Consider the following 21,455-nt stretch of genomic DNA (forward strand, 5'->3'; position numbering starts at 1 on the left):
AAATAGTTTCATTGATGCTAACTGAATTGTTTTATTAATACTGTATATCTATAAAACATTGGAAGTTTTCCAGCAAAAGTCTCATTACAGCAGAATCTGTCAAACCACTCCTGTGACTTCTTTCTGCTATTTGATGAGCTTCATCAATTAAATGTATATATACAAACTTATATAAATATATATAAGCTCAGAACATCAAATACAGGGAGACTACACATTAAATTCTCTTAAAACTACAGCAAGCAGACACAAAGATCAGGGCACAGCCTCTGCTGGAACAAGGCTCACCTTGTCCTTTCTCATAGGCTTATCCTAAAGACTGGCAAGTGCAATAGATGTGTTTTTTTAAGACCTGCGAGCTGACAAAAGTAGCTGCTTACCTACTATCAGTGTCCAGACCTACAAAATCCTTCTTCTCAAAAGGAACACAGAGGAGGGGGATCTTGTCTCCAGACTTATCAGTGGCTCTATCAAGACGCTTGGACTCCAGCACTATGAAGAGGGACTCAATAAAATCTTCAATTCTCTTCTCCACAGCTTCACAGTCGTCGTAACTGGGATAAAACGCTACATCTGTGCGGGGCTGCTCTGCAATCTCTCCTTGAAGCCCAAAGACAAACAACCGGGAATCATAGAGAGTAGAGCCATACATCTCCTTCTGAAGATGGAATTTTTCAAAAGTCTGAGGCCATTCCTTTGCTGAAGAGCACTCCGTGATAGTGATCAGCCCCACAACTTTGCGGTGTGTCTGAAAATCCCCCCACTCGTTGTTCTCTGGGGGATAATGGTGCCTGTATCGGATGTAGAGCACTCGCTGCGAGTCGCGCACGTTAACTTGGCTCACGGCTGAAATCCGCTTGTAGATCCTGAAAAAGCTCTCTTCAGGCACAACTCCAATGGGCTGAACCACAACCAGGAGGGTCTGATGATCCTCAGCACACTGCATGTAGTCGGGAACGCTCATTTTGCACCAAATGCAGGCTAGTGAAAGAAAAATACATATTAAAAGAAAAATGCATGTTATTTTTTAACATTCAGAAGTACGTGGGGTTGTTGAATCAAACCAGGGCTTCGATGCTAAAAACTTTTGCATCCTGAATTTATGTGCTACAATACCACTATTTGCTTCATTATTTTACTAAATCTTCAACCGTGCAACCTACTGATGTTACACTGTGCACAAGGAGTACTTTTAGTCTTTAGTACTTATCAAACAAAAATCTGTAAATAAGGGTTTTCCAAGTGAATCCCACTCCCTGTGCAGCTACACAAGCCAGTCCACACAAATCTCTACCACAGCCACTCGGCAGAAATACCAGCTCAGGGCACCCTGTCAGACCCAGCCTCTTCAGACCCATTTTCTTGGGGAAAGATGCAAAATTACCTGGGGTGAAATGTAAACAAGCACCAAATCGGGATCACCAAACTTTACAGAGCTGTCAGTGCTCACACATGGCCAAGCAGAGGAAAATCAGGACCAGAACACCTATTTTTGAGGAAAAGCTAAGTCTTGCTTTCTCAAAACACGCATAGGTAATGATCAGACAATGTTTTCTGCCTTTATACTTAAGTATTTAGAACCCCTTTTCTCATGATCCCTATAAAATCAATTACTGCACTGCAGCTGAGCCTTGAATGAAGATGCACATCCCTGAGTCCTCTCATGTCTGAGGCCTCCTGATCCCACGGATCCCTTCGAATTTCAGCTCCAAAGCCCTGAACCGTAAATACCACCAAAAAAAACACCAAAAAACCCCCAAACCTTCACAAATACAACCACACAGACAAAGCAAAACAAGCGCAGCCCAGCTTTAGACTTGACACCATTGTTTTGCAGGCAGAACAACGAGCTCCGAGCCCAAGGGGACACAGGTGACAGAGAAGCAGCTGCCTTGAGGAAGCGGGCTCAGAACTACGGACTGTGCCTCCCTACTCCCACCGCACCGCCCGTGGTCTGCCCAGCAGCATCATTCCCAAGGGAGCAGCCCCATTCCAAAGGGTGCAGCCCAATTCCCAAGGGTGCAGCACAGTCCTGACACTTCCCCCCGGCAGAGGCCGCAGCTGTGGAAGGTGGGAGCTGCCCCCTTTCCCTGTCTCTGGGCATATGTCGCTTTGAGCTGCCCGAGTTTAGCAGGGAATCGGAACGAACTGCACAAGAGCCAAGCGCAGCAGAGGCGCGGCGGAGGCGCACACCCCCCTGAGCCCCGTCAGGGACAGCGAAAGGCGCGGGGGAGCTGCTCTGGGGGCGAGCAGCCGGGTGGGAACCAGGGAACGGGCACGGACAGCCAGGGCAGGAGCCGGGCTTTGGGCAGAGGGAGCACTCACAGCCGGGACAGGGGACGCGGCTGCCGGGCGGGGAGGAAGCACTCACAGCCGGGACAGAGGAAGCAGCAACCACAGCCGGGACAGGGGACGGGGCTGCCGGGCGGGGAAGCAGCACTCACAGCCGGGACAGGGAACAGAAGCGGCACTCACAGCCGGGACAGGAGCCGCCCCGCTGCCGCCGGAACTGACGGCAATGGCCGCCCCGCATGCGCGGCGGGCCATGGCGGGAGAGCCGTGAGGGAGCGGGATCGTCCGCAGGGCCGCTCCCGGCGCTTCCACGGGGACTGGAAGCGTCTGCCTGAGAACACGAGGCATTGCTCCAAGGGGAACGCGTTAAAAGGAGTGGATGCATGACTGATTCGCCTGGATGGTAAATTTCAACCGACTGTGTATGAAAACTTCCAAGAGCTCTGGCCCTTAGAAAGAAGTGCCTTCCTGGCACTCCCAAATACCGAAATTGGTCTGGTGTTATAGAATCATCCAGCCCAACTCTCAACCCAGCACTACTGCTGTAACCCCAAAACCACACTGCCAGACTCAGATACCTCCTAAACCCTTCCAGGAATGGTGATTCCACCACTGCCCTGGGTTGTGTATCCCAATGTCTGACCACCCGAACAGTGAAAAAAAAAAAAAAAATTCTAATATGTAATCTGCATCTCCCCTGTCTCTTAAAGTCCCTTTCCTGTGGTTCTTGCCCCATTGGCACAACAGGAGACCAGCCCCAGCTCACTTCAAGCTCTTTGGAAGACTCTGTAGACACCATTGAGGTCCTCGGGAAAAAAAAAGAGATCTTCCTCTGAGAGGATTTCTCAGTCATGTACATTAAATGCCAAAATCTTGAAAACTCTGGAAGTACAAAAACTCCAAAAGTATGAGCCTTGTATGAGAGTAGATGGATTTCTGCTGGAGGATGTGGGAACCTTAATGATGTTTAATGAGGCCAAGTGCAAGATGCTGCACCTGGATGACCAACCCCAGTATCAGCACAGGTTGAGGAATAAATGGATTGAGAACAGCCCTGCCAAGGAGGACTTGGGGGTGCTGGTGGATGAGAGGCTGGACATCAGCTGGCCATGTGTGCACTTGGATCCAGAAAGCCAAGCACATCCTGAGTTGCATCCCACACCATGGGCAGCAGGTGAAGGAGGGGATTCTGCCCCTCTGCTCCACTCTGGTGAGACCTCACCTGCAGTGCTTCATCCAGGTCTGGAATCCCCACCACAAGAAAAACTCATGGACTTTCTGGACCAGAAGCCATGGAAATCATCAAAAGGCTGAAGTGCCCCTCCTGTGGAGACAGCCTGAGAGAGTCTGGGTTGCTCAGCCTGGAGAAGGGTCCACGGACACCTTACTGCAGCCTTTCATAAGGGGCAATGTCATGACTTAAAAGTAGTGGCACTCCAACAAAATACAATAGAACTTAGCGATATTTGAAAAAAATTGGCTGAACAATTGCATTTAGGTAGAATCAAGGAATCATTTAGGTTGGAAAAGACCCTTAATATCAAGTCCAACCTAGTACTGTCAAGGCCACTTGTAAACCATGTCCCTAAGAGCCCCATCTACATGTCTTTTATATTCCTCATGGGATGGTGACTCAAGTACTTCCCTAGGCAGATGGTTCCAATGCTTGACAACCCTTTTGGTGGAGAAATTCTTCCTAATCTCCAATCTAAACCTCCCCCGGTACAATTTGAGGCCATTTCCCCTTGTACTGTCACTTGTTACTTGGAAGAGATTAACCCTCACTGGGCCACAACCTTTTCTCAGGTCTTCTCAGCCACTGTGGCAGCTGTGGGCTCCAGGCAGGTATCTCTGTTCCCCTCAGGATTCCCCAATTTGGGAGATATCAGGAAAAACAACAGCATAAAAGGAACTGAAGAAGCTTTAGCTTTGGCCTTCGGTTATCTTCCAAAAATTTACATTTCCAGGAGGGAAAGGAGCTGAAGAGATCGCAGCACAAGCTGGACGCAAGAGTCTCAGACAGAGGCTGACCAACCCCAGCAGCAGCACGGCCTTAGCGCCAGAGAGGGGTGGGGTGTGCTCAGCTCCTGCTCCCTTTGTCCCTTCCCTGGGAACAGTGACTCGGAGAGGCGACTACACCTGGCCAGTTCTCAGCTGGCAGAGGGGGAAAGAGCAGCTCTGAGGAGCTCAGCCTACTTGACTCTCTGATTCCATGAAGGGACTCACAGCCAGAGCCTCCGGAGCCTCCAGAGCCTCAGCGCTCCCGGGTGCCCCGGGCCCGCTGTCCGCCCGCGACAGGGAAGAGAGAGCCGGCGGGCCCGGGGAGCGAGCGGGTGCCTGCGAGGGTCCTGCACTGCAGGGAGATAAAGGGAGCCGTAGTTCCCGGGCGCCGTAGGGAGCTGTAGTTCCCGGGTGCCGTAGGGAGCTGTAGTTCCCAGGTGCCGTAGGGAGCTGTAGTCCCGGTGCCGTAGGGAGCCGTAGTCCCGGTGCCGTAGGGAGCTGTAGTTCCCGGGTGCCGTAGGGAGCTGTAGTTCCCGGGTGCCGTAGGGAGCTGTAGTTCCGGTGCCGTAGGGAGCTGTAGTTCCCGGGTGCCGTAGGGAGCTGTAGTTCCCGGTGCCGTAGGGAGCTGTAGTCCCGGTGCCGTAGGGAGCTGTAGTTCCCGGGTGTCGTAGGGAGCTGTAGTCCCGGTGCCGTAGGGAGCTGTAGTTCCCGGTGCCGTAGGGAGCTGTAGTTCCCGGGTGCCGTAGGGAGCTGTAGTTCCCGGGTGCCGTAGGGAGCTGTAGTTCCGGTGCCGTAGGGAGCTGTAGTTCCCGGGTGCCGTAGGGAGCTGTAGTTCCCGGGTGCCGTAGGGAGCTGTAGTTCCCGGGTGCCGTAGGGAGCTGTAGTTCCCGGTGCCGTAGGGAGCTGTAGTCCCGGTGCCGCCGCCTACAGCTCCCGGCGGGCCGTGCCCGCGCTGTCGCGGGGACGGGCTGAGATGGCGACGGCGCGGCTGAGCGGCACCGAGAACCGTCTGGTGTCGCTGCCCCTGTCGAGGATCCGCGTCATCATGAAGAGCTCCCCGGAGGTCTCCAGCATCAACCAGGACGCGCTGTTCCTCACCGCCAAGGCCACGGTACCGGCTCGCCCTGCCCTGGGCCCCCCGCGCCTCGCTTCCCCGGCCGAGGGGCCTCTGCTCCCCGGCCGGGCTCCGCTTCCCTTCTCTGCCCGCATCCCGAGACTGAGCTGACCTTACAGCTGCCCCGAGTCTAAAATCGTAAAATGCTTTGTGTTGGAAAGAACCTTAAAGAATATCTATTTCCAACCCTCCTGCCATGGACAGGGACACCTTCCACTATCGCAGGTTGCTCCAAGCCCCGTCCAACCTGGCCTTGGACATTTCCAGGGATGGGACAGGCACAGCTGCTCTGGGCAACCTGTGCCAGGGTCCCACCACCCTCAAAGAGAGGAAATTCTTCCTAATATCTGATCTAACCGTCCTGTCAGTTTGAAGCCATTCCCCCTTGTCCTATCACTACATGCTATTGTAAAATAGTCTCTCTCCATTTTTCCTGTAGGCTCCCTTCAGGTACAGAAATTTAATGGATCTCTGCACTGAGTGCCCAGTGTATGTGCAGTTACGTATGGTGCTTCTGCCTTTAGATAGGGATCTATGATATGTGTGAATTCTTTAAAAAACTGAAATTCAAAAAATTGTATTCAGTTTTGTTTCAATTTTTTAGGAGCTTTTTGTTCAGTATTTGGCTACATACTCCTACAAACACGGCAGAGGGAAGGAGAAGAATGCTCTGACTTACACCGACCTGTCTCATACAGCAGAAGAGTGTGAGACTTTTCAGTTCCTTGCAGGTATCTGTAACACCAGGTTAAATCCAGTGTCTCCTTTGTAAAATGAAGTCTTCCTCTTAATCCTCTGTTTTGTGAGGACCCAGTTCTACTGGTTATCGATCTCCTGCTTAGCATTCAACTGGAACTCATAAACTTCCTCACTATAAATATTTCTTTGTGAGTGGGATTTTTCTGCTGCATCTAAATTATGCAGTTATAGTGTGTACAGTTCTCAGGATATTGCCTTAAGCATTTCTTAATTTCCAGCAATTCCATCTGAAAGCTTTGAAAGCCTCTGAAAAAAGATCACTGCATGTCTTTAGGTGAGAAGTGGACCAAAAATGAGACATAGGAATCTGTAAGTTTTGAGAAAAAGAGCTTCATCATATGGTCCCTCTGTGCTTTTAGATACACACACACACTTTTTTTACTGATATTTGGATTTTATATTAACGGCTTGTTGGATCTCAGGCAGTTGAGCACTCTGTTTTATATCAAATAATTTACATCAGCAGACAGTAAAAGTTGCCAGTAATTAGTCATGAAATAGAGTCCTTATCTTTGGCTGCTTGTACCATAAGTGGGTAACTCCCTCCTACTCTTACAGCTTTGTGTGGGTCAGGCTGACTTACCTGGTTATTCACCTAATATTTCTTTTTTCAATTTCATTAGTGGTTTGGATGCAACAGTATTAATGAGGCAATACAAGTATTCACATTGACTATACAAGCCACACTTCTGCCTTTCAGATATCTTGCCAAAGAAGATCCTAGCTAGCAAATACCTAAAAATGCTTGAAAAAGAGAAGCGAGATGGAGAAGTGAGGGAAGAAGATGATGAGGGTGAAGAGGACGAGGATGAAGCTGTTGGTGACAGTGTTGGATCTTAAGGCCAATGCAGAATTGTTTCATAGTTGATCCATTTTCTGTTGTATAAAGGATGTTATTTTTGTGACTGAAAATCCAGATGCTGGATATATTTATACACTGAGCCATCTGCTTTTGCTTTAAGAAGTTTAGAAATTGAACTTCATAGTTGTTGGAGAATGGAATTCTTCCCTCAGAAACACAGTGGGGTAGGAAAAGACTGCAAACCTGACAGCAGAGCTTGGTCAGATGATTTAAGATGACTTTTTGTCAGACAATCATTACCAAAATTTAAAATGTCTTTCAGGCAGCTTTCAGTTCAAAAGCTCCAGAAGTGGACCAAGTCCATTTAAAATGTCTGTAAAAACAGCCATGTGGGCACCCAGATGGGAGAAGAGGAGATCCATCCCAAGAGCTAATGTGGTTCTGCAGCTGTGGTGGTAAATGGGGTAGAAAAGTATGTAAATATATGCATCTAGAACTCTTTTCTTGAATGAACTTGGGCAGTTCCTCTTGCCAAAAAGTCTGAAGTCTGTTAATTGTGGGTTCTTGAGAATGAGCAGCTCCTTTACCAAGTGAGTGATAGAGATGGATTTTTCGTTTGGTTTTGGTTTTTCTTTTTTTTTTTTTTTACTACAGAAATGGCAACCAGCCTGTGTAGAACTTCACATGCAACTTTTTAAAATAAACGTTTTGTATGAAAACTGACAGTGGATGCAGCAACTTCCTGTAGTTCTTTCCAGTTTCAGACACACACGTGGTCAGTGTGGCTATGTTTGTCCGTGAGTGTCATGGTCAGTCTGAGAGATGTGACAGATCCCTCCCCAGGGGTGAAAAATGCCCCAGGTAAGCACGGGAATGTTAACAGGTAGTAAGAACCTCCCACTCCAAAAAAGCTGGGAGCAAATTAGCCAGGAATTTGTCTCAGGCAACACCCTAACTTGGAGGGCATGGTAAAGAGTTACCAGAACTGAACAGCTTCTCTTGGGTAGAAGGCACAACCACACTCAACTTCTCTTAAAACATAGCAGGGAGCTACAGCATATCCACAGTCCAGCACATTCCATGTTCTCAGAAAGCCAAATGGAGCTTAGGCAGGTAGGATCAGGGACTCACAGAGCTACTGAGCCACACCAGAAATGCTCCTGCTATTTTTAACAGATCAGACGATGCTGCACTGTAAAACATTTTCCTGAAATTGCCATAAATGAAAATTGTATTGTAGTAAGAATGCTGCAGTGAGTGCTGAGTGGGGCTGGATCCCTGGGGAAATTCCCAAGGGGGTACAGGCAGAACTAAACCATTGTTCCAAGAGATGGCTTGTGCTTTTTAAATTTTTTTAAATGTTACTAAAAGTGCGTGGAGATGTGTGGGAAACTTGAGTGTGGAATGCTGTTTGCAGGGAGAAGGTGCTGGTTGTTTGGAAAGAAAAAAAGATTGAGCAGCACAAAATTGCACAGTGATTCTCTAGCAGGAATAGGGATGAGGACAAAAAACAAATACCTGAACCAAAGAGAGGAACATCCTCAAACAGCCCTGGCAGGGGTCTGACCACAGCCCCATCCCCACCCCTGCACCCGGGGGAGAGGAGGAAAAAGGGACAGAAGATGTTTTAATTTTTGACATGATTTCTCACTATCTAATTCCACTTAATTTGTCAGTAAATTATATAATCTTCCCTCTGGTCACAGCTGGCAGCAACTGCTCAGTGACCTTGCTGTCTGTACCTCAACCCTTGAGCTTTTTAGTCCCATTTTCTCCCTCTGTCCCAAGTGTATCATTTAACAGGAACTTCCTCAAAAGTGACCAAGTGTCCTGACCCGTTTAAGGTGTTGTGGGATTTCAGGCAGTGGAGCACAGGCTAGGGGACACTTCCCAGGATTAATTATTATTACAGACATGTAACACCAGCTTGTGAGACCCTTCCCTACCCCAGCCAATGCCGCTCAAAGGACATGAAGTTTCCTAAACTTGCCAAAATGACAAAAGAACTGTGGTTACTAAGTATAAATTACCACATTTCATCCCTCTTAGAAATTTCCTGTGGGATGATGAACATATTCTGTGAATTCCTGAGCCCAGAAGAATGTGCACACCCTTCTGGATTCATGCAGCCAAAATCCTTCATGGGGACTTCAGAGCTGCCAAAATTTGCCACAGCCCTAGCCAAGGCCCCGTCTCTGCCAAAGCTTGTTGCCATCAAAGCAGTGAAGGGTTATTTGTTTTCCCCAAGAGTTGACACAGAGCAAAACCTCATCCAATTCCAAGTGGTGTTTCAAAAAACAAGGGGAAAAATAAAGAGAAGAGACAGCTCTGTCAGTATTTCATACTACTGATTAAAACCAATCTGTGTTTGCAGGGTCGGGCTCCCAAAGGAAGCTCCTTGGCATCCTTGCAATTCTGTTGGATGCTTTATAGTCAACCACCAGGTGCTACATTTTCTTCATTTAAAAACTGATCACTCTAGGGATTCACTCAGAAAGAAGAGAGGAAAAAATAAAGGCATTTCAGGCATGTTGTTTCCAAAATGTTCATCTTCCAAAAATAATTCCAGGATTACAACTTTAAAACAGTTAAAGCAGCAGGGATTGTCTCTGGCTGGGCACAGAGTGGGTGGGAGCACAGAGGAACATCCAAACACAAACAAGGGAGGGAAATGGACCAGAGATTTTGGCAGAGTCCCACAGTGCACAAGCAACTGCAGAAAACAGCCAAATCTTAAATGAAAAGACATCAAACAACATCTTGTAAAGATGAGGAATTTTATTTTATTGACATACTATGAGGCAAAACAAAATCGACACCATACAAAATAACTTTATAAAATATCATTCACATCATTATTTTGTCAGGAATTACAGCATTCTGAGCTTGTTACAAGTCTTATGTTTTGAGGTGAAAAACACTATGCTAAATCTTTAGTATTAGTTGTATATATACAGTAAGAAACCAGAACAGAACCTGTTAGGTTTTTCATGAGTTTATTGCAAAAGTAGTGCAAACTATTTTTACCTTGCAAGCTGTAAAACAAACTTGGAAAAGGACCCATTTAAGCTTAAAAACATGACAATAAATGCTCAATTTCACAGCCTTTGAAGCTTCCTTCAACAGTTCTCAACAAAAATTTCCCATCTCTGCACATTTTTAGATTTCACTGACTCAGAAATGAAGGAGTAGAGGGTGGATCTGCAATAGGGAGCAGGCCAAGATCAACAGAGCCCTGCTCCAACGTGGGACGTTGCTCTTACCTGTGGATTTGGGGAATCACCCCCAAAACACCCACCAATGGGGCAGGTTTGGTCACTGTGTGCCCCCATTAATCAACTGCCCCTTTCCACACTCGTATTTGAGAAAAGAGTCAAGAAAGCAGAACAAGCCCAAAAAACACAAACCCCCACCATAATTAAAAAAAAACAAGCAAAAAAAAAAAAAAAAAAAAACCCACCCAACCATAATTAAGAATTAGGAACATGTATTGTCTGTTTTAGGAATATAGTATCCTTTTCCTGAAGTCCATAAAACAAATTTCCATGGTCCCCCTCCCCGTGTGTACACACTGCAGGGCACATCCCATCCCAGACTCCTGTATGATCCCAAGGCAGGATACTACATTCTATGAGATCCAGAGAAAACAATGGCCTAAAATGCTCTCAGGGTCCCCCAAAGCAAACAGGTAGCTAAGTAATCTCCTAAAACACCAGAAAAGCAAACAAATGCTACATGAAAAATGTTAAAGAAACAAAATGCAGCATATTCAGGTTCTTTTTTTAATCTTGAGGTACCTATATAAATATTACCTTCTGCCCAAAGTACGATTGGTTTTGTTAAAAAACTCAAGTCCTTATCACGAGCCAATTGTAGGGCAAACATTATTACTGAGAAAGTGCAACCATGCTGATCATTTATCTGCAGCATATTAAAGGATGATTAAGCTTTAGAAAATACAGCTTAAGTCTAGACCTGATGGAGCAGTTTTATAAAAACACTGAACAGAGGCATTTTCCTTTTGTTTGAGTCTCTCTGCAATAGAAAGCCTTAGAAAACAGCTTGGAAATCCTGCCATGATGGAATGTCAGCACTTTTACAATCCCATATATAGATTTATTTCTTTTTTTAATATTTAAACTAAATACAATTTTACTGCAAAGATTTCCCCTCTGTAGTAGGTACTGGTAAAAAGTGGATTTTTAAAAAAAAATTTAAACTTCAAAAAATGATAGCATATCACAACTTAAAAGCTTTCTGAAAAGGAGTTCTTTTTGAGTAAAAAAGGTTCGCATAGTAGAAAAAACTTACACGTGGTTGTAAACTCTTACACACAAACTGTGGAAAGGTCAATGATGTTTTATTCCCTCACCCTTACATGTGTATCCCTTCATTTTATATTTTTATATATGCACACATACACAAAGTCATGTGCTTTGTGCATATATAGAGACACAGAGATGTAGAGATTCGGGGTCAGGATTAAACATTTCCAAAACCTTCTTTATTGGGTATTTCTCTTTGCCTAGGTCAGCTGTGATAATTTTATTTTCAACTTGCTACACCGAAAAATGTTTTCAAATTCAGATTTTTTTGTAGCATGGTTAAAAGCTATTTGCTGTTTTTAATCAGGAAGTTTTGATTGTTGTGCACTGGGGAAAAAAAACCACAAAGGCACAAAGAATAGAACTCAAATCCAAGATTGTTGTCTCAGAACAAGAAACCCGAGGGTTTGGGCCATGGATGGGGTCAGTTTGGTCACCTTTGCCAAATCTCCTTGACAATTTGAGACATTAGCACCCAACTGGTAACATGAGGTAGATCCAAATTTAAAAAAAAAAAAAAAGCAAGCTGGGTCCCCAACACTGTTTTTTTTTTGCCTCTATTTAAAATGTTTTAAGGATCCTATGTCAGTCATAAGAAGTGGAAGTGATGGCACCTACCCGAAGCAAGCATGCAATTCAAGAATGGCTTTTTTTGGGATGTAAAATTTGAAGTGTTAAATCACAATCCTCCTTCAGGCAGAGATTTGCTGGCAGGGGGAGGGAGGAGAATATGTCTGACAACAAGGACAACAAAAAGCTGGGATTTGGGAATGCCTGTTTGGGGTCAGCTGCCAGGGGAATGCCCAAGAGCCTGAGACAGCCAGCACCCAAAGAGGCATCACAGTACAGACAGGTACAGGTGTCCCTTATTTCTCAGGTCAGGAGACTGCCTTTGCTTACACTGCAGCTCTACAGGAACATCCTCCTGTCCTTGAACAGTATTTTTGCATACTCTGAGAGAGGAATCTGACACTTTTATCATTTAGTTAAGGCTTAGTTTAAAGTGGCGTGGCCACACAGCATCACACAAGTGCTCACCTACAGCACTGAGAGGAGCAATGGATTAATTGCTGTTAATGAATTAATTAACACCCCCTGTGTCCCCCCCTCCCCAGCTCTGCCAAGTGATGCCTCCAACCTCCATGGGAAACCCTACAGTGCCAGGGATGCTCCTCAGAGTCAGCTGAGGGTAATTCTGGGCCTGGTTTTGCATTACAAGTGCTACTCTCACCCAGCCAGCACCAATCATTTCTATACTGCAATACTGCAAGCACCAGACAATTCCAACAGAGTTGCAACACACACACAAAACTACTCAACACACATTTAGTACCACTTGGAACGACCTTAACAGCATATCTTTTTTTTCTCAAAAAAAACCAAAACAAAACAAAATAAAATAAAATAAAAATCCAATCAATTTTATATGGTCACAAACAATCTGACTGGAGGGAGCATTTACAATATGAAGCTTCTAGAATGATTTTTGGTTCTTTTTTTTTTTTCAGTTATTTTATAAAAAATATTTTTAAAAAAATTTGAAACTATTAAAACAAAAATACTAAAACATTAACAGATAAAGTCAGTTAATTTTGCAATGTACCAAAATTAAAGCAGAAAAAAATATATTTAATCAATACATTCTGTTTTCCATCTCATCATCCCAAGATCCAGTCAACCACTCTGCTGCACAGAAATCTGAGGCTGGATCTTGACTTATCAACTGCCCTAAATGCTGAAATCTTTATGATTGTACAACTAATAAAATACTGCAAAAGCCAGGGAAATTGTGCTTGTTATTTCCAGCCAAATACTGTCTTTGTATCTTTTACAGACAACCTATACCCTGTCCCCTGTCCTGTCACACACATGTACACACTCAAAAAGGGACACACACAGATCTAGAGAACCTGCTAAACTTTACCAACAAATTACAGAAGGGAAGTGGTAACACTCTTCAGGATAGCACAGAACTTTGCCAGTTGTAATTCCTCATTGCACCTTATTGAAAATCTGATTTTCCAAGACAAATCTAAAACTTACTCCTTAATGTGTTTTTTTTTTCTCTTATTTTCTTTAATATGCAATTACAAAGTTGTCATTTGTAAATGAGATGAGCAGCTGAAGGGCTCAGTTGTTAAATTTCACAAGAAAATATATAATGAATGACAAAATTTGGGTGAAATCCTATTTTTTTTAATAGCATAGAAACAGTGCTATAAAACAGTGAGGTTTGAGCACCTCACAGTTAATGCAGAAATAACTTTGGTGAAATCTCAAAATAAAATTCACTGCATGTCACGTTGGCACATGAGAGGTCTGATCCAACCCACAGCAGCAGAGGTTTTGGGTGCCCATAAAGCCCAGACACGATCTGCTTTGAGTCAAGTACATGTCAGGCAAAAATGTGCAATTTCACAAACACCAGCACAAGTGAAGCTTCCTCTGTTCAGGCTTTAAAACCAGGAAAAGTTGATAAATACAGAAAAGAGTCCACATTCTATTTTTATTTTTTTCTGACAGGAAATCTAACCTAACAAAGCAAACACAAACAGCTGCAGCCAGGGGATTAGAGATCCCCAAGCTTGCATGCTGACCTGTTCACCATTCATGCTTGCCAAGCACACTAAAAAAAAAAAAAAAAAGCAACCCACATAAAATGACCACAGATGTTTGTTTTTTGGGGACAACCCCTAGGCTTGCTCCCAGGCCAGAAAGCATCTGCAATAACGTGGGGAAAAAATACAACTAAAACCTGTGCACTCCAGAGAACCCTGTGGAAAGGATTATTCCCTTTGACACAGAACTGCCATGCAGCCCAAGGCTCCTCAAACCACACAGGGAGGTTGGTTGGTGGAAGAGCAGCCACAGGCAGGTTTACAATGGATCTGTTGAGGCAGCACATGGACAAATCCAAAGAAAAGGCTTTTTTGGGGGATATTTAGATGGGAGGGAGGAGCAGCCACAGCCTGCATCTCATGCTGTGGGTTTGTAATGCTGCCACAATGCAGAACTCCCACAATTAACTCCTGCCAACCTCTTGCCCCTCCAGATCCAGCAGTGCCCCTGTCCTGGCCCCAACCAAGTCACAGCTCTCTGACACCACAATTGGACTTGGGGAGCTCCCTGCCAGCCTTCTCCATTTGGGATGGGCCAGCAGATGGGTGCAGGGTGGAGGACTTCTGAGGGGCACTTACAGGGAAGCCAGAAGGAAATCTAAGAAGTGAACTGTCCCTTGAACAAGTTCCTAAACTGGAAATTTTGCAAGGAAATGTCTCCCCTCACTTCCTCTCTCATTTCCCCAAGGGTTGGGGCACCCAGTGTTTCTCTTCCCTAGGTCATGAGCAGCATGGAGCTCCTTCACTCCTTAAAACTTCCTGATGATCCCAGCTCTGCCTTGTCTGGAAAACACAAAACTCTGCTCCCATCAATGGCAGAGAAGCTGTTCAGCATCTCTGCACAGCCCTGCCAGCAATAGTGTCCACGATCTGCAGTGCACAATGTAGTGAACCATCTTCTCCAGAGCAGCCATCTACCCTGCACTTCACACTTTGGGGGTGGGGGCTCTGTTAAATCATGACTGAGACCTGAACCACACTGAGGATTTTACCCCATTCAGTTATTAATGAGCTGATTTATAATGGTTTACTCAGTCACTTGCAAAATCTGGGTTCCAGAAAGTCAGGACATCAGCAATCCTACTGCCATGGATGAGCTTCATTAGTGTCTAGACACAGAGATTAAGGGAAGGAAAATGCAGGGAGCACAGAGTCCCACAAAACTCACTCTGACAGGATGAAATCCACAGCAAAAAGCCCAGTTACTCGTAAAGAAAAATCAACTTCAACACTGCTATGAAACCACACAAGCACACAGTGCTCCAACAGGTATTTCTGTCACCAGAGTGGTTTGTTCTGAGATGAGGAAGCTTGTTTGGAATAATTGTAAACAAAATCTGATCTATTAACACAGTTTTCTACGGTTTCATTTCAGGTCACTTAAAGCACCCTCAGTCCACGTGCACTTATGTCAAGATTGAGTTTTGGCCAAAGTTTTGCACATAAATGATACTAAATAGTCCCAAGATGAACATACTGAGCATTAGGATTGTTTTTTGGTCTTTTGGTTTGGTATTTTTTCCCCACATTTTAAAGTTCATATTTTGCTGAGCAGGGAACAAAGTATTTTCATTCTTACAGTTGCATGTCAACTTATCTAAAAAACACATTTTAAAAATAGTGCAATACATATTTTTTGCCTCAGACTCAAAATATATTTCAAGCACCTTCATGTCATTTGCAGAGAAAACCTGACATTTTCTGGCCAACAGGTAAAGCACAGAAACATCTTTCATTTGGAAAACAACAGTATAGAAACACAAGTGAAGGGACAGGTCACAGAAGGAGCTGCTGCTATGGAGTGACCTTGACCAGAAGCAGACGTGCCAGATGTGCCTCTTGCCAGGTCTGGTACCCTCTCAATACACAGGGAAGTCTCTGGAAGATAGAGGGAAGGCTGAGCAGCCACCCAGGATCACAGTATGGCACTGCCACTTCCCAGTAAGGAACAGACCAGGACAAATCCAGACCCTCTGGGAGCATTTTGGCTGCTTAGTGGGAGGTTCACTTCAATTAATTCTTCAGTGAATGAATACAGGAGGTAGCCTTGAACTGCACCTGCTTTGCAACTAAAGATTCTCACAAACCTACTTTTGTAGTGATTTGGCCAAGCAATTACATTCAAATTAAGACTTCAAGGAAACAACTCTGACAAAGCAACCGAAACACTAAATGGGATTAAACAGAGTCTCTGCCATACAAAGCACCCTTTTCCCATATAAATTAGATTAAACCATCTCAGAAATGCATCTTTCCAGTCATTAACCCTCAGAAACAGTAGGCAGAACTTGTTGGTTTGCATTCTAAAGTCAGACCATGGGGCTGGAGTTGGGGTCTGTCCCATCCCCAAGGGTTATGGAAGCAAAAGGCAAATGCTGATGGATGGGAGATCCATGGACAGCCAGAGGTGACACCATTCCTTAGCTCAGAGCACTGAAACAGCCACTGCACTGACCAACCCCACACCATGCAGGGACAGACAGCAAGACATTGTAACCAGATCCCAAATTGCTGTCATTCCACTAATTCTGCCAAATCACTGGTTCTGCTTCTACAACACAAGAATCAGACAAGCAAGGAAAATCTGTGAGAGCTACAGCTGATAATCCAGATGTTGCATTAATCAGTCAAAGTGATACCAAAACTGGCGTCTGAACCTTGCACAGACAATGAACACAGTGAGAGCTGATAAACTTCATATTTGTGGTCTGGGAGAAATGTGAACAGATGAGAGAAGAAAGAAATGTTTTATAAATTCAGCCAAACCCTAAGTACTTCCACTGTAATACAGCAACTGTGCCCTTCCTGGATTGATACCATAATGCACACAAAGTATAACAGCATTTAACACCAAAGCTGCTATCTCAACACTGGAAACACATGGCAGTATTCTGGAAAATGTAACTAGGAATGGTATCCCCAGCATTTCAGTATTTGCTGTACAGAACACTATTTACAGTATTTTCAAACAGCTACAGCAGATGCAAAAAAAAAAAATTCTTACAGTAAAAAGGGAATTTAAAAAAAAACCACAAAAATCAGTGCAATTACCTTCTACTTGAAGTTTTCCTTAAGAAAGATGGCATCTGTGCATCAAAAAGCATGTTACCAAATGGAATATAAAAGTACAAAGAACTGCCCTGCATTAGGAATGGGGAAAGCCACACAAAGAGATGCTATGGCAGGAGAAGAGCATTAAAATATAGGAAAACAAGTGACTTTAATTACACTGGTCTCAAGTGTGAAAATAACTGAGAACTCTTCTTTAACATTCATTATGTTAATGTGTAAAAGATGTCTTTAAAAACAAAAAAAAAGTCCCCTTATGGGTTATTTATGCCACCAGCGATGCTTTTTTGACTGAGTCTGCTATTTAATCAAAAGCTTTTGGGCACGTACACAAAAAACTTTAGTCAGAAATAAAAACTTAGAAGCATCTTAGAAACTTCAATCAGAAAAAAACAAACAAACAAACAAACAAACAAAAAAAAAAAACTGAACTCCTCACACCTACTCTCCAGAAGTTTCAATTTGAAAATCCTTTTGGAAAAACCTCGTCTTATGTTACAAAAATGATTCAACAAGAGCAAGACTCTGTTACAACAGACAAAGGCTGAAGGAGTTATTGAGAGAGGCAGAATTAAAGCCAAATCTTCACAACCTTTTTGCTTTTACAATCAGGGAATGCTGCCTGCGGGCCTGGATGGAGATCAAAGGCATTTGCTACCTGACTGATCAAGAAACAAGGGAATTCCTGTGCCAAAGCCTCTGGAACATGGAAGATCATTGATTGTAATTCACAAAGTCAAATATTCTAAAGCAAGCCAAGCCAAAATAAGGAGCACTAATAAAACAAGTGATCTCACTCTGTACATCAGTGCATTCACACACACACAAGTGTTACATTGCATAGGGCTGTCTTAAATGCCACATAAAGGCAGAGACAAATCCACCTCCTTCCAGCATTTCCCAAAAGGACATTTACTCCAGACAAATCCACCTCCTTCCAGCATTTCCCAAAAGGACATTTACTCCAAAGGATCAGCTCAGTTGTTTCCTGGGTGCTGGAACAGATGAAGTGGACTCATTACTCAGTTCAGCCACTGGAGCAGAGATTTCCACCACCAAGCAAACTTCATTATTGCATCAGATTTTGCACATCAGGGAAAAAAAAAAAAGATAAACTTTTAAGTATTTCATGTCTTCTGATAGTACTTGTCACCTCCCAGGAGGATCATTTCAAACTTGCTGATGCTGCTTTGGGGGGTTGTGCAGTGGGACTGCTTTGCATGGGGTTGAAAATGCCCCAAGTGCCCGAGAGTGGCACAGATTTGGTTATTGCTGACCTGACCTGCACAGTGACCCAGAGACTCAGAGCTGTGACCTCAGCTGGCACTTCTCCACCAGCAACCTTAAACTTTGTGTTGACCTGAGATGTTGCTGTTCTACACCAGATATGTGGGTGGTACAGAATAAAAAAATAATACTAGGATTTTAGGTGTTTGTGGTGGGTTTTTTTGGACAGGAGACATTCTTGAATATGCAATTTATATTAAAACTATTCCCAGAAAGAGAGGTGCTGGACTGCCAGCATGCTGTATATAAAGTATATGCCTATCAGTTTGGTTTTTTTAAATACTTTAAATTATTCACTAATTCACCACTGGTGGGAGGGAAAAGGAGGGAGACACAAGGCATGAAGAATTAGCAGTATTAGAGGCTTAGAAAGATCTGTAAAAGGTAAAAATGTCCTGAAATGCACACAAACATCCCAAGTTCTTCATACTTAGGGAAGGAAAGCCACGCAGAATTTCTGCTCATTCCAAGAGGATATACAAACAACAACTAGTCTCAGATTAAGGGCCTGCCTAAAACTCCTTTTCTAACAAAGGAAACATCTTAGATAGGATGCAGTGCAGTCCCAGGCTGCTTCAGAAATGAGACTTGAGGTCAAGACAGATCCTGACCTCCTCACCCCATCTGACCACCTGTACAATTCCATTGTCCCATATCTGCATGGAAAGAGGGGGATGAAATTCACATCCAAGAGGTCTCTGCATAACAGACAGCAAATAATTTAAATGATGTCTTAAAATGGATGATCTTTATCCTATTCGATAAGAAGAATTCATATAAAAATAATTCTTATATAAAACTCTGCCAAATGAATATCTTCACTGAAATAGGAAAGCTCTGAAGGAAACACAGAGAAGTGCAACACACCCACCATGGGGAGGATCTGCAGCTTAGGGGTACTTGAGGGGAGGTAGGTACAACCTTGCTGGAACACAGCAAGACAGACAATGCTACCTAGGACTTGCTTCCAATTTACAGAAATCTGAGTTTATAGAACTATGACCAAGAAGACATTCTGAGCCAGCAGCCTAATCACCCAATTAGAATAGTACAAATACAATTATTCCATTAACAGGTTCGATATTTCACCTACAAAACACTGACAACCAACATACTTGCTACAAGGTGAAGATCTGAACTGGAATTATGTACCTAAAAGTCTTTATGCAGCAAGGGTTGGGCATTTTCTAGCTTATCCAACATCACCTGGTTGCAGCTGACCTGCTCTGTGGCCCAGAGCTCTGCATGGGTTAAAGCTACTTGCCCATCCCAGTGGCCAGAGGTAAAAGTGTCCAAACAGAGACTGAGCAGCTGCTTGGAGAAAAGGGAAAAGACAAAGAAAATCCATCAATGGAAGAGAATGAAGGTTTTCCAACCTGCCTCTCAGCATCTTACTTCAGTTATCCCATGGAAAAATAATCAAGATCAAGTCAGCAAAAACAACTTTCCCGGGCTTTTTCCATTTTCTCCTAAACCTGCTCGTGGCATTGTCATTAGTGCAATGGTTTACATGTGTGTAATGGTTTTTATGAATCCAGTGTGCAAACTAATAGAAGCGTCTTTCTAGTAATTATCAGTTTTAATTAATGCTTCTCCTAAGAGAATGGCAAAACTCTCACATTTCCTACAGATCTCTTATGCATAATGAAGAGAGTTTCACCTCCCTCCCTAAGTAAACTTCAGTTTCCTAGTTTTTATCTTTACTGCATAGATTCTCTGACTTCTTCCTAACTTCCAGCGAGCCACTCTCCTCTAGCAGAGCTCCTGCTTAACACTACTCAGCATATAAATAAAATACAATTGTTTTGTGCTTGAATTAATGTAGGATGTTGGTCTTGTGTGCGTCTGAACCGCAGAGGTAAAACCTGCTGTGCTGTGTGCACAATGAAAAAGCCTTTCTGCAAATCCCAAGCTACAACAGACACTGGCTGCATCTCTCTCCTCTCAACACGTTGATTGCATATTTTTTTTTTTTTTTTTGCATTTGGAGTAATGTCCCCACAAAAAGGATTTTACTTTCTAAGTTCAAAGCATTCTTGATATGTTAACAGAAGTATAATGAGCACTCCTTAGTAAATAAAAATAAATAATAGCATCTAGTCTATCACATTAATACTGTTGAAACATATATAACATTTACATTAACTCAAACAACAGTGAAAAAGGATTGTACTGTATTTATCACCACAGACCCGTATACTTTAGAGACTTTGGAAAGTAAGTGTCACAGTCCTGTATGACAAATCCTAAAGTTAGCTGTCAGTATGACTTTAAAAAAATCTTTACAAATTTTTTCAAATGGCACATTTTCTTCTGCCAATCTAACTGAAGCTATTAAAAGCTTAGGTACAGGTTTATTCTTTTTCTCTTTTTTTTTTTTTTAATTTGTCCTTAGTCTATGAAAAACATTTTAAAATGCAGCACAATAAAAAACATTCAAGAACAAGCTTCAGAAAATACATTTGCCCTTAGACACACAGAGAATAATCTGAGAATAATCTTTATAAGACAGTTAGAAACCAGAATTTTGTCACGCTCTTATTTTGAAAATAAAAGTTTTGTAAATGCATCTAGAATAATCAAGGCTTCATAAATACTCAAAAAATGCTGAGTCACAGCATTTTAGCTCATCAAACCTTAGTATGAATTAGATCTTTCCAAATTATCAAAAGCAACTCAATGAACAGCTAACTGAATGAGGAGTTCTGTGGGTTGGGTTGTTGGTTTGGTTTTTTGCTTTTCTTCCCTAAGCCCTGAGATTGCAGCTCTTGATTTAATTATAAAATCTGGGTCTGTTTTATATCAAGCAGCTCAGAGATTTTTGGCAAACCACATTTCCGACAACAGTGGGGTTTGGTACAAGAACGCAGTTTGTGATCAAGTCTGAAATTCTGGACGGAAGGCTTCCTTACAAATGGGAAAGAAAGGAATAAAGATGCATCACTCATTGCTGGCTGTCCCTGGGGTGGGGCATCTGTTGGTCTAAGTGCAGCTGGTCTGGTGTGAATCCAACTCTGCCTCGTCCGGAGCCGCTGAACATTAAAACGTGTCAAGCAAAGTACATCGTGCGCAGCGTGTCCTGGTGCACCTGGACTGCCTTAGCAAGTGCTTGGTGATCTCTGCCATTGCTCTGGCCAGAAGTGTGGCTTCCTTCAGCACTGAAAGAGAAGGGGGGGGGAACAAAAACC

At 43.6% G+C, this 21,455-nt stretch overlaps 3 protein-coding genes across 5 annotated transcripts in view; 1 reads left to right on the forward strand and 2 right to left on the reverse strand.

Moving 5' to 3' along the window:
• Positions 1 to 2,481, reverse strand: part of TRAPPC9 (trafficking protein particle complex subunit 9) — a 435,473-nt gene extending 432,992 nt beyond the window's left edge. The window contains exons 1-2 of the mRNA XM_062491886.1: positions 2,445 to 2,481; positions 381 to 981 (exon numbers count right to left, since the gene is read on the reverse strand). Coding sequence (XP_062347870.1) covers positions 381 to 964 — 584 coding nt within the window. The 5' untranslated portion in view covers positions 965 to 981; positions 2,445 to 2,481. The remainder of the gene's footprint in view (positions 1 to 380; positions 982 to 2,444) is intronic.
• A 2,737-nt stretch (positions 2,482 to 5,218) lies between these two features.
• Positions 5,219 to 7,691, forward strand: CHRAC1 (chromatin accessibility complex subunit 1). Its single transcript, XM_062504180.1, has 3 exons — positions 5,219 to 5,404; positions 6,012 to 6,138; positions 6,867 to 7,691. The coding sequence occupies exons 1-3, from the start codon at positions 5,267 to 5,269 to the stop codon at positions 7,004 to 7,006; spliced, it is 405 nt and encodes a 134-aa protein (XP_062360164.1). The 5' UTR covers positions 5,219 to 5,266; the 3' UTR covers positions 7,007 to 7,691.
• A 2,035-nt stretch (positions 7,692 to 9,726) lies between these two features.
• AGO2 (argonaute RISC catalytic component 2) overlaps positions 9,727 to 21,455 on the reverse strand; it is a 56,671-nt gene continuing 44,942 nt past the window's right edge. For all 3 annotated transcript variants that reach the window (XM_062491898.1, XM_062491916.1, XM_062491926.1), the window contains one exon: positions 9,727 to 21,425. In XM_062491898.1, the coding sequence (XP_062347882.1) occupies positions 21,317 to 21,425 (109 nt within the window). In that variant the 3' untranslated portion in view covers positions 9,727 to 21,316. The remainder of the gene's footprint in view (positions 21,426 to 21,455) is intronic.

Source organism: Cinclus cinclus, chromosome 1, assembly GCF_963662255.1.
Source record: "Cinclus cinclus chromosome 1, bCinCin1.1, whole genome shotgun sequence".
NCBI lineage: Eukaryota > Metazoa > Chordata > Aves > Passeriformes > Cinclidae > Cinclus > Cinclus cinclus.